This window comes from Chaetodon trifascialis, chromosome 14 (assembly GCF_039877785.1).
Source record: "Chaetodon trifascialis isolate fChaTrf1 chromosome 14, fChaTrf1.hap1, whole genome shotgun sequence".
NCBI lineage: Eukaryota > Metazoa > Chordata > Actinopteri > Chaetodontiformes > Chaetodontidae > Chaetodon > Chaetodon trifascialis.
This window is the reverse complement of record NC_092069.1, coordinates 7704854-7716764: the sequence shown is the minus strand read 5'-3', so window position 1 is coordinate 7716764 and position 11911 is coordinate 7704854. Positions and strand designations below refer to the sequence as shown.

General features: G+C 41.9%; 1 protein-coding gene across 4 annotated transcripts in view; it reads left to right on the top strand.

The window, feature by feature from the left end:
- Window positions 1–9903, top strand: part of LOC139342337 (CAP-Gly domain-containing linker protein 4) — a 34283-nt gene extending 24380 nt beyond the window's left edge. For all 4 annotated transcript variants that reach the window (XM_070979401.1, XM_070979400.1, XM_070979398.1 and 1 more), the window contains 5 exons: window positions 358–492; window positions 2693–2816; window positions 7099–7163; window positions 7304–7382; window positions 7699–9903. In XM_070979401.1, the coding sequence (XP_070835502.1) occupies window positions 358–492; window positions 2693–2816; window positions 7099–7163; window positions 7304–7382; window positions 7699–8062 (767 nt within the window). In that variant the 3' untranslated portion in view covers window positions 8063–9903. The remainder of the gene's footprint in view (window positions 1–357; window positions 493–2692; window positions 2817–7098; window positions 7164–7303; window positions 7383–7698) is intronic.
- Window positions 9904–11911: the final 2008 nt, after the last annotated feature.

Below are 11911 nucleotides of genomic sequence, written 5' to 3'. Positions count from 1 at the left end.
TGAGCACTGTGAGAGATTAGTTTCTGAGCACAGGGAGCATCTGTCATAGCAAACAAATATTTCTCCATCGAGTGTTAAATAAATTTCACTGGGCTTGTTCTTTGCTTTTTTCCTTTGCCATTCCACTTTATTCCATGTAGCTTTTTTCATGTATTGGAATTTTCCGATTTCTTTATCTGTATTGTTTTGAGTTAATACCAATAGCTGGTATGAGTTTCATTTAGCTGCATTGGAAATGTGTGTAATGAAAAGCGTGTAGGCATGTTGGATAGTTATTTCCCCCTCTGTGTGTAATGGATTCAAACTGAAGACTTCTATTGTCACAGTAGTGAAACACTCTTTGTTCATCTCTCCCAGGGCTTCGAAGCCGAACCCCCTCAGCAAGTAGCTCTGTGTGTGTGGGCCCTGAGGTGCGCCTGGGAGAGAGGGTCCTGGTGGTAGGCCAGAGAACTGGTGTAGTCCAGTTCTATGGAAAGACCAACTTTGCTCCAGGTCAGTTATTAAAATTGATATTCCTTCTGCAAAGATTTAACAGTTGAAATCACATTAAAAATGTATATTATGACACTTTCACCATTAATCCACTCTGGCATCCACTTTGGCAGATCTGATAGATGCTTTGCAGCATCATCTGGATGACGCTTCAGTCACGTTATTCAGCCTTACTTCCATAAAAACATCGGCTTTTTCAAATTGTAAAATATGGTAAATTGGATTATTTGAAATGGAAACGCTATGTGCACATACATATTGAAGTGCTCTCTGAAGTTTAATTAGCAGGGTTTTTCCTACAATTATGCACCTTATATAAAAACTCAGTGTCATGGTGTGTCATCGCTTTATGGACCCAGTTGGGTTATTTAGAAATATGAATACACAGTCACAAACAAATTAAACAATTATTCCTTCATTACCAACAAACAGCGCTATTGATTCAATAGACTGCCCACTGACTGGTTTCACAAATAACTATATGAGTAATTTGAGCCTTGTTTACTAGCTTACTGTTGAATGTGTTTAATTAACCTTTAGGGTTCAGTAAAATAAAACATGTGGGGCTCCCAGAGGACCAAACTGTACTCTCTGAAAAAGGTTCAGTCTTATCAGTGCTGAGTAAATGGCACCTTGAGTTGAGAAAAAAACCCTGAAATAAAAGCCTTCAAAGCCGATCTGAAATATTCATTATCCCTTTTAATAAGTCATGGCTGTCCTTCCCTTACTGTTTTCAGGACACACAAATGGAATTGCAACTACTGCAGTTTTCTTTAATGTTTCTGTTGATGTTTATCTAAATGCATCCTGATATTTTTAATTGGGCAGCAAATGGGTGAGCGGACATTTTTTGATCAAATAAATTGTGGCGATCGCACAGCTTTGGATACGTCGTTGTCAGTGTTGGTTTAAAGATTCTGATTATTTCAATACATAAAAGTAAAATGCCTCAGAATCAAGTATCTCCTGAAACATAGCTAAAGAAACATCATATGGTTGACTGTTAACAGCCAGCAAGAAAGACTTTGTCAACATATTGCTAATAGATGAGTTTTCATTTTCACAAATGAATAAGTTCTATCCAAACAAATGACACGATGAAGGAATGATCGGGATCAAAGATCGGCACATTTGTCTCTAAATGCAGAACTTGCCTTTGGTTGCCTCTCGCTGACTTCATTCCCCATTCTGTTTGTAGCAAGACATTTCAAAATTGTTTGCATAATTGTTAAAATGTATGTGTGGTATCAAAACAGCATAATGAGCCACATGTGGAGAAAGAGATTGCTCTATTAAGCTCCTCTTTTTCAGCTCACATGGGCTGCATTACACACTCAGTCACAAGCCATTGTGCTGGCAAACCTTGAGTTGGACAGAAGATACTTGGAAAAATAAGATATGAGGAAGTTGCTGCAGAACAAAAGCCATTGAAACCTTGACAGAAAACAGCTCCCATTTGTCATTAATATTTAGAGAGTCATTTTTCCCAGGCATCAGTCATGTATGAATAAGTACTAATGTATCTCAAACCACTGAGGATCGTGTTTGAAGGGATTTCAGTCCTCCGTTTCCTTTGATACTCTTAAATCAGTGATAGCAAAGCTCTGTTCCTTTAGTGCAGCAGTAGGACCGGCTCTCCAAACCAAAAGCAGCTCCTCTTGATGAATGCTTTGCACTTCTTTTTTACATGTTCTCTCTTTCCTTACATGGCACATGCAAGGTGTCATAAAGTCGTTATAGATAGAAAGATGAAAGATGCTTTGAACTTGCTTTCTGCCTGGAGACTGACTGACAGTTCATTATTATTTAATAATTATCTGAGAGGGGAGTTCCGTATAGCAAAGCATTGGCTATGCTGCGCTGTGTTGTAGGCCAAAGACCAAATAACAGTCTAACATAACTTTTTTTTCCTTTAATGCTGTGTTAATGAATATAAGCACAGAGCAATCTGAAGTGTATCCCTGCAAATCACAGGAGGTTTCTAATAATGTAAACACCATTTTGGAAGCTATATTAGTTGACTGCTCCTCTGTGTGCAGTTTGGCTAGTCTATCCAGCAAACACAGTCTAACACCTCTGGTGTTTGCAGTTACCAGCATTGAACAACACTATTTTCTTTACTCAGGACTTTAATTTTCTTTAAGGTGCACCTCTTCTCTTAGTACTTACTGATCTCTGGTCTGTCTTTCTGTCTGTGCAGGGCTCTGGTTGGGCATTAAGCTGGACAAGCCCAGTGGTAAGAATGATGGATCAGTGGGAGGAGTGAGGTACTTCAGCTGCCCACCAAAACATGGCGTCTTTGCTCCTCCGTCTCGTGTGCAAAGGTGAGTGTAGACCCTTTAAGGTAGCTTATACTTTCACTAAAGACTAATAGTCCCTGATGGTTTTTGTCAGGTGGTCAGTCAAAGAAGCAAAAACAGATTTTTGAAGAATTTAACAATATGCCCTGAAAATCCTGAGGTTGTATTTCATGGCCCTCATCAATACTTCTGACAGCAAGAATTAGTTCCTTTGACAGTGTCATTTGTGGAAGTGTTGACATATCTGATTTTGCCCTCTGTGGGAAAACAGTCCTCCATAGTTGTGATTAAGGAGGGTCTGAGTTGTCAAATGTGAAGCCTGAGGCCCTTGCCCTGCATGACTCCTCAGTTTAATGTGGCACCTAAGTATGAGCCAGAGGACATCATCTCTAACTTTAACTATGGATTATGGATCATTCATATGTGTGTATCATTTGTTTGTGTTTAGAAATGTAAAGAAGTTAAAAAAGATTTTTATTGATGCAACTGTATTGATATGTTACACTACATGATATACATGTGGCTATTTTTATCCATCCATTTTCTATGCCGCTTATCCCTTTCGGGGTCGCGTGGGGGCCGGAGCCTATCTCGGCTGTCAACGGGCGGGAGGTGGGGTACATCCTGGACCGGTCGCCAGTCGATCACAGGGCACCATATACAGACAGACAACCATTCACACTCACACCTAGGGGCAATTTAGAGTCACCAATTAACCTAATGAGCATGTTTTTGGTCTGTGGGAGGAAGTCGGAGTGCCCGGAGAGAACCCACGCATGCACGGGAAGAACATGCAAACTTCACACAGAAAGGCCCCGCCTGACCCGGGAATCGAACCGGCGACCTTCTTGCTGTGAGGCATGCGCACTACCTGCTGTGCCACCGTGCAGCCCGGCTATTTTTATATTATACTACTTTGCTTGCAAGTCAGACTGGACAGAAAGCACAGATTACCTGAATATGAACACCTGACTGTACTGTGCATGCATCTGACTTTGCTGTGATCTGGAAGATTTGCTTCCTTGAAATGTATCTCATCTATAAAGATACGCACTTTATGTAGAAATCAATGATGTATATTGTATGAAGTTGAGTTTCCGGAAAGAGGAGCTGGTGGGGAGCAAATATTTGAGTGAGTTGCAATTCTGACAAAACATTCTTGGAGGAGAAAGAGTTTTGTGAAGAGCTGTAGAAAATGTCTTGTCCAGACTATAGTACCATATGAGAGGAAAGGATATGTTAAAGAATAAGAAAGAGCATGAAGGGATCGTTTGTCTGCAATCTAACTTAATTTCGGGGGGCATGGTGGTGCAGCAGGTAGTGCTCATGCATCAGTGAAATGGGAGAGTTAAGATATGGAAATAAAAGACTGACATTGTGTACTTGCTACATGCTTGTAACTAGAATTAGACTAAATGGTGCTGCTTAATATTTTCTTTGGATGGACCAGTGCAACTTCAATTCAAGCCAAGTCTCTAAAATTTTCATTAATGACCTTCTCTGTGAGAAACTGATACTGAAATGTTTTTGCATCATATATCACTGACTTAAGGTCATTTTTGGTGAGAGTTCCATTCAGAACACCTGCTCAGTTTAAGTAATGGTCTCTTGAGGTTTCAAATCAATATCTTATAAGGCAACACAGCTTTATTTATATACAGTAGCTCATTTCAAACACAAGGGATGTTCAAAGGGCCTGACACACACAAAGACGAGCATGAGAATGATATACAAAACAGGTGTACAGGTCGAATGATAGCAGTGGAAGAATCAGACTCAGGGGGACTGTAGCCGTCATGCTGATCGGCTCAGATTTATAACCAGTGGCGACAGCATCGTCTCTGCCATCGAGATTTGAGCAGATAAGATCCTCCAGAGTTTTAGTATTGATAGCATTACTTGTTGACAATCTGACCCAGTTATTTATGTGCGGTTGCAACAGCGGTCTGGCCACTCTGATGTATTTGATTTTTTTTTTCACTTTCTAGCCTTATTTATTTCATAGTGATAAGGAGGAAGCCTGTCTCGAAAATGTTGCAGTAGATGCTGTAGTAGTAGTTCTAAAGCTCTCTGATGTGCACTGTGTGATCTTGTCACGCATTCAAGCTAGTATTTGCTGACTAGACATATAATTACAGTAAACATATTAGCATGCAAAACCAAAGAGGAGAAAAATTTGAATTATACATATTTCACTTGGGTGTGTGTTTGAACACAGGCGCGATGCCTGTAATCATAATTAATGTCAGTAAATAATAATCTGCCTCAGCCGTGACTTGAGTGTTAGAAAAGTGGGATAGTTCAGAGTGGTCTCAAAATGCTTATGGATTTGTTAAGACATTTTCCTGTAGTCAGGTCTTGTACATCGTAGTTTTGACCTGAAACTGCAGAAAAGTTTGAAGTCATTTTTTGACATCCAACCAGATGAGTTGTGCTTGATTATGCTTGTGCTGAAAAGACTCCCAGTGTCACAAATTGGAGATTAACTGGACTTACTGACAGTATAAGTGGCAGAACTGTGGATGCATCTATATTCACAAGCCTATCTTTTTTTGCTGTTGTTGTTTGTTTTTGTTCCTGGATATATGTGCTGTCAGACAAAAAAAACCCAACAATGCTGCAGGGAGCAATATTGGAGGCCTATTATAGCAATGGAAAACAGTTGGCACTTCCTTCTTTCCTTTCCTTTTAATCACACTGTTGCAGATATGTTGACCACCATTAGCTGCAGTCAGCTGCACTAGTTGTGCCTGAAATACAGATACACATTGAAGGAAAAGCCAACATGAACTGTCTTGGTAGGATAAACAGAAAAGCTTCCACAGCCCCTGGCATATATTCTCCAAATCTGTAAACCTGCACTGAGCCTGAACCTGAAAAGAGCCGGCAAGGTTTGCTCTGACATGCATATTCACAAACCACTGAGTTGTTTGCTAGCATTGCAAGACATTGTTCTGTTTTTGCTTCACGATTCCTGTGATCGAATAAACTCTACTGACCCTTTTATTGAATGGAATGGAACCGAAACAGAAACACATTTGTGTCTAATGCGTGTCGTAACTGCACTGAAAGCCATCACAGCGGAAAAAGCAGTTGACTTCTGAAGTAGTGAATGTGTTTGTTTTGGAGATCTCTCCAGATTTGAGGGATTGCTAGTTTAATGAACACATTCCATCTTTCTACCTAGGTCTAATCAGTCTCTTCACCCTCCTTTTGCTGCTTGTGCTTCGTCTTAATGCAGATTTCCTCTTCCTCTTTATTGCTCTCCCTATTTTTCCTCCTGTTTTTTTTGTTAAACCCACTGGTTACTGTCTTCCATGAGATAAAGGGTGCTTTTTGCAAAGTCAGCTCTTCTTGCTGTCCCCTATTCATGTCCTGTGCCTCTCTTCTGTTTTTTCCTCATTAACCCTTGCGTGTGCTCAACTGAACACATGGTGTCCCTCCATCGAATGGAGAATCTCACCTTCCTTCCATCCTGCAACTTGTTTCTCCTTCTCTTTTCCCCTCCTGTCAGCCGCTATCACAGCCCATTAGGAAAGCAAACAGCGTGTCTACCTCCCCCTTCATTTTTGTGTCTGTACCCTTCCACTCCCATTCCTGAGCAAACAAGGTATCACCTTCTTCCTCTTTTGCTCATTTCTCTGCCTTTGGCAGTCTCCATCTTAATGGCTTTCAGCGCTCTTATGTTATTATCATCTTGTAGCGTCTTAAGAAACATCAGTAAGTGGGACAGGTGCACTTGTGCTGGCAGCAGAAATGGTCTTTTTTTCCCTTTTTGCTGTTGTCAGAGAGGATGTCATGTCTATTTTTTAACTCTTAACTGTCTCAGATGTGTGCTGGTATTTGAATGGATTTCCAAAATGGACGTTCTAATGAACTGTGAATTTCTCTTACTGTGAATAACTAAGTGAGTAAAAGATGAGCTGATTCACAAACAGCACAAAGTTAAAGATGACACATTTCCTTAATATTTTAAGAAAGATTCATTTTTTGGCAAGCATCACAGCTTGTAAAGGCTTATTGTAGCCAGCTTAGGCTCTCTCAGTTCTTGTTTGTAGTTTCTTTCTAGTTCTGTGAGATTCTCGGGCCGTCTTACAGTATTTCTAAAGCTTTGAAATATGCGTCAACTGACCTTTCCTAATGGTGATTGTGAATACGCTGTAGACCTAACAAGCTAATTAAGATCAGGGACTTCAGTAAAAGTCATCTGAGAGCTCAAATCTCGCGGGGTGCTCAGCGAGGACACCTGAATGTTATCGTTCTATGATGTCACTCACGTGTTTGTGTCTCGCTCTGTTTCTCACAGGATCCACGGATCTGTCGATTGTCTGTCAGAGCTTTCCTCCTCACGCCTCAGCCATCCTGTCAATGGTGAGAGTTCTGCCTTCATCGCAATCTTTGACTGATTAATTCCAAATGTGTCTTTGCATTTTTTATGCTGTGAGTGCTGTGGAGTCATTATTATGCAAGAGTCTGTGTGGGAGTACTTGACTCTTGTGATTGCCGCGCAGGGACAATCCGTCGCAGTTTCAGCACATCATCGGCCATCGCCGCCCCGAAGGAGACGAGCAGAAGGAACCCTGTTACCAGGTGTGCCTCTCTTTTCTGCACAGCCCTCACATTTCACCCTTCCCAAGCCTTTCAGCTTCATCCTAATCCCTTGCAGCAGTGGCACAATCAATACTAATAAGAAACAGTGGTATTAGTCAGCTAAGGTTCCTTTTTTAAATGGCCTGTGCATGATTGTGGTTATAATGAGAGAGAACAAGGAACTGTAGAGCAATCCCTCAAACACCAAACCGCCATGAATCTGCTGCTTACTTCTGAGGTATCCTCTTACTCTGCATACTATTTCTCATTCTTTGCTGCATTTTTCCCTCCGCTCCCACAATTCATCACAAAAAAGAAGTCGTTCCAACCCTCATCGTCGGCGCTGGAGCACCCTCAGCGGTGGCGTCAGCGTTCCCGGGAGCACGACCGGGTCCAGCCCCTCGCCCAGCTCTGTCGGACAGGTGTGCCTCCATGTGGGCATGCAGGTGCTGCTCAGCAGCGCCAACGAGATGGCGTTCATCCGTTACCTGGGCACAGCAGACTTTGCCCCGGGGCTTTGGCTCGGTCTGGAGCTCCGAAGCCCCAAAGGCAAGAATGATGGCTCCGTGGGCGGCCGCCGTTACTTCACCTGTCGGCCTGGCCACGGTGTGCTGGTCCGGCCCAGCCGCGTCACCTACCGTGGCATCAACGGGTCACGCCTGGTGAATGAAAACAGCTGAGGACTGTGGGAACCAGAGCGGGGAAATGTTTTTATTTTCCTTTTTTCCAAGCAAAAGCTCTAAGTTGAAGCTTCCTGTTCTTTTTTTGCAGCGCACATTATTTTCTTATTCATGTACTTAGTTCTCTGTGCTCTTCCAGAGGAGGCATGAGTTACAGTAAAAGAGCCACTTATCAATAGGTCAAAATTTAGACTGCTGTGTTTAATTTTGGGAAAAATGTAGGAGGCAGAAAAAGCACTTTATAGAATTAGTTTGAAATTCTTCAATCAGAATTTGTATTGGCGGGAAGCACCTGGGGGATACAGGACGAAAAACACTGCACTAATTTTAATCTGATTGCACTAACAGACGATATGATATATGAGATAAGATAGTGGATGGTATGGATGTGCACACATGAAAGCTATTTCTATACCCAAAGCTAATTTTAATCACATCAAATGAAGATTTTTATCAGATGACTTGGGTGGTGATGTAGCCTACTCTCTAACCAAAAGTGTGCATGTGTTAGTGATTATGTGCGTGTGTGCATGTGTGTCTTAAGAGCACTTTGAAGCAAGAAAAAATTTTTTTGTTTTTTTCTGGGTTGTCATCGGGCTTACAGATAATTGACAAGAGTTGAGTCAAAACTGCATTTTCACTTTATGAATCAATGTCAATTAAGTAAGATTTAATTAAGGCTGGATCTCATATCAACCTCCATCAGAGTACAGCTGCATCAACAGAGGACGTTTCCTCCTCTGTGCATCAGTCCCTGCCACAGACTGTCTGTTCAGTCTACACAAGCAGCAGACTAAACAAACAACAAACATTGAGGCAGTGATGTACGTACACAGTCTATGAAATAGGTTCCCTTTATAGATATATGTTAACTTGAGCTGGGAACACTCTTGACAATTGAAGCCTGATTATAAACCTGACTGAAAGCTCTCGGGGTCGTGGAACCAAGCCTCTGTCCTCCGTGGACATGTCCAAGCTGTCACAACAGTGTCACGGCTTCAGTGTTTAGAAAAAAATCAGAATGTGATGGTGTAATTTGAAACAGCACCTGGACTGACAGCCTATCATTGCATCCGTTCAAGCCCAGGTTTCAGAGCTTTGCTTGTGGCACGCTGTATTTGACACTCAATTAAAGCAGCTTGACACAGGAAATATGCAATCGTCCAGAAGTTTCAGTTTGCTGTTTGATTAGAGTCATCTGGGCAGCTCAGTAGAGAACAAGCCATCGATTGTGCATGTGGAAAACAGGCCCGCTTTTCAGTAAAACACTCATGTACCATCCAATTAGGCCGTGCAGGCCCCCGCCGTAGCCGTAGAATCTTGAATGGCCTTCTCTCATTGATCTGTCTGGTCAGGCCCCCTGTGATTGGAAAGCGGCGGTGGTCTGGTCAGAGACCAAGGTTGTCGGAAAAAAAACCACAGATCTGAGATGAAACGAGGGAGCATTTTGAAAGCGCAGCCATTATTAAACATTTGGATCAACACTTCTTTTCCTTTAAAAATAGCTTCTCATCTGCATTAAGGCCATCTCGGTGATCACTGCTGTGGCATTTGTTAGTGTTCCACATTCACATCTTCTCTTTAGATAGACTCCCATATTTTGGTGTATCTGCAGTCCCAAATGTATTACAGCATGAGTGATTACAGATTCCACAGTGGGTATGAAAGTTTTTTGGCGCTGTGTTCTTGTGGGTCATAGATGATGATAGATTGTTATTTCATGACACTCCTGATATGTATATTTGAAGTATGTGTGTGGAAGAGGGATTTGGTCTGAAGCATTTACATGTTGTGGAAAATAACAGTATTTGTAAACAATAAAATATTCTATTCTACTTTGACGTCTTATCTCCACGGCTCTGTATTTTTCCTTTGGCTGCGGGCCATTATCAAGTGTGGCTGTACTAATGAAAAAGAGGTTTACTTCTTGGACTGTTCATAAAGTACAGAGGAGAGTCGTCCTCAGGGACTGCAAATGAAATCACACAAGCACTTTGAAATAATCGTCTGTTCGCTTACCATGTGATTGCACCCGGCCTCTTCTCAGCCAAAGCTGAAAAAGCCTGCTGCTGAAGTGGCGTTGTTTGCTTACCGCCAGCCTGGGCACTGGCCTTGATCGTGAAAGAAAGAGATGTTTGAATGGTTGCTTTTAATTCTTTTCTATGCCTGTTGTTTCTTAAAGAAACAAAGCCAATGTCCAAACTACTGACCAAGAGATTGATTCAAAGGTTGAAAAGGAAATTTAACCGCCAATGGAGTACCACAAACTGTAGATCTTTCAAATATCCAGACAAATACAAGCTGAAGCAGAGATATCAGACAGACCATTACTAACAAAAAACACCATTATTCTAATGGGCATACACCGAGCACCTGGAGCCTCAATTATGGCAAAAATATTTTGTATCCAAGCTGAAATTATTTCTGTTTGAATGCACAAAGTTACACTCGGCTAGGACAGCACATCATCAAAAATAATACACAAACTCAATGAGGCAAACCTTTACCTCAGCTTACCCTTAATCCTCATACTTTTTCAAACTTGAAAGTATTGATTGTCCTGTCGATTTGAAGTGGGTAGTGAAGTTGAGTAATACAACTTACATCAGATCCGATCGCTGATGGACAGAGCGACGACTGTTCATTCTCCACAATTGTGTTTGTCTGCATTTTGTCTCGTACAATTTGTCCAATTTTGCTTTGCCAAAAGTGGAAGTGGAGAATAAAAAACATCAAATACATTATAGAGACTGAAAAGTGTCTGTTCCCCCGGGAGAAAGGATCCTTTTGGCTTTTTAAAGAGGCTTTAGCAAAGTGCCAGTCAGCTCCACATGTGACATCACTCATAGGTTCATGAAGAGCCACTGTGAACCTCAGTGACAGCGTCTGACTCCACCTAACTCCCTGCCTAATGAAAAAATATGCAAAGTGGTGGAGCGTGAGTGCAGCTGAGGCGGCCTGAATGAAGCCCGGTTGCTGCCATCCATCCCATTTGACTTGAACATGGCACATGCCCAGTTCGATCGCTGCTGAGGAGGAGAAATGCTGACCTCACACCTGAAGCCAACCAACGTGCCTGCTGCTGAGGAGTCACGAGATGAGATGAGATGCTTAAGACCTTGGATACTTTTGGGTGTTTTCAGTGACGTGTGGAGGTCAGAAACAGGGGGCCAGCTCTTGCAGGGATGATGGACGGGTCAAGGAATCTTTGCACATGCAGCTGTTTGGGGACCTCGTGTGGCTGCATCTCTGCTGTGTTTCTGAGTGATCTCTTTGCTCTCACTTGGTGTGACGTATGCAATTCAGCGTGCACGTCTTAGTGTTTGAGAGCTGAACCCTCAGTTGAAAGTCTGAGGCAATCACATGCAGGGGAAAATGACGGGTTGCTCCATGCAGGGAGCCAGTTGTTGCCAAAACAGAAAAAGTTCTAATATCTCAACTGATGCGACTGCGACTGATCAATACCTCTGTTTGCCCAATCTGTTGCAGTTCAGTAAATTACAAGGTTGACAATGTTCAGTTTTTGTTGTTAAATTCAGATCTTTTATTACTGAGGTTACAGGTGTTGCTGTACTGGATCACATTATAGTGAGGGGTGTTTCTAATTTGTCATTTACATACATGAAGGGAATACTAGCAACACCTCTGAGTATAAAGCAGTTCAGTTCAACATATCACTAACTTTGATCTCATGCTGAAACATAAAATTAACTCCTCTATCTCACAGTCAAATATTATAGTCATCATAAAAGACTTTATAGCAGAGCAGTTGGATTGCAGTCGGCTGTACACGCGTCGCTTGTAAAGTGGTCACTGAATATACGTCTCCAACTGCACACTTAAGCCACT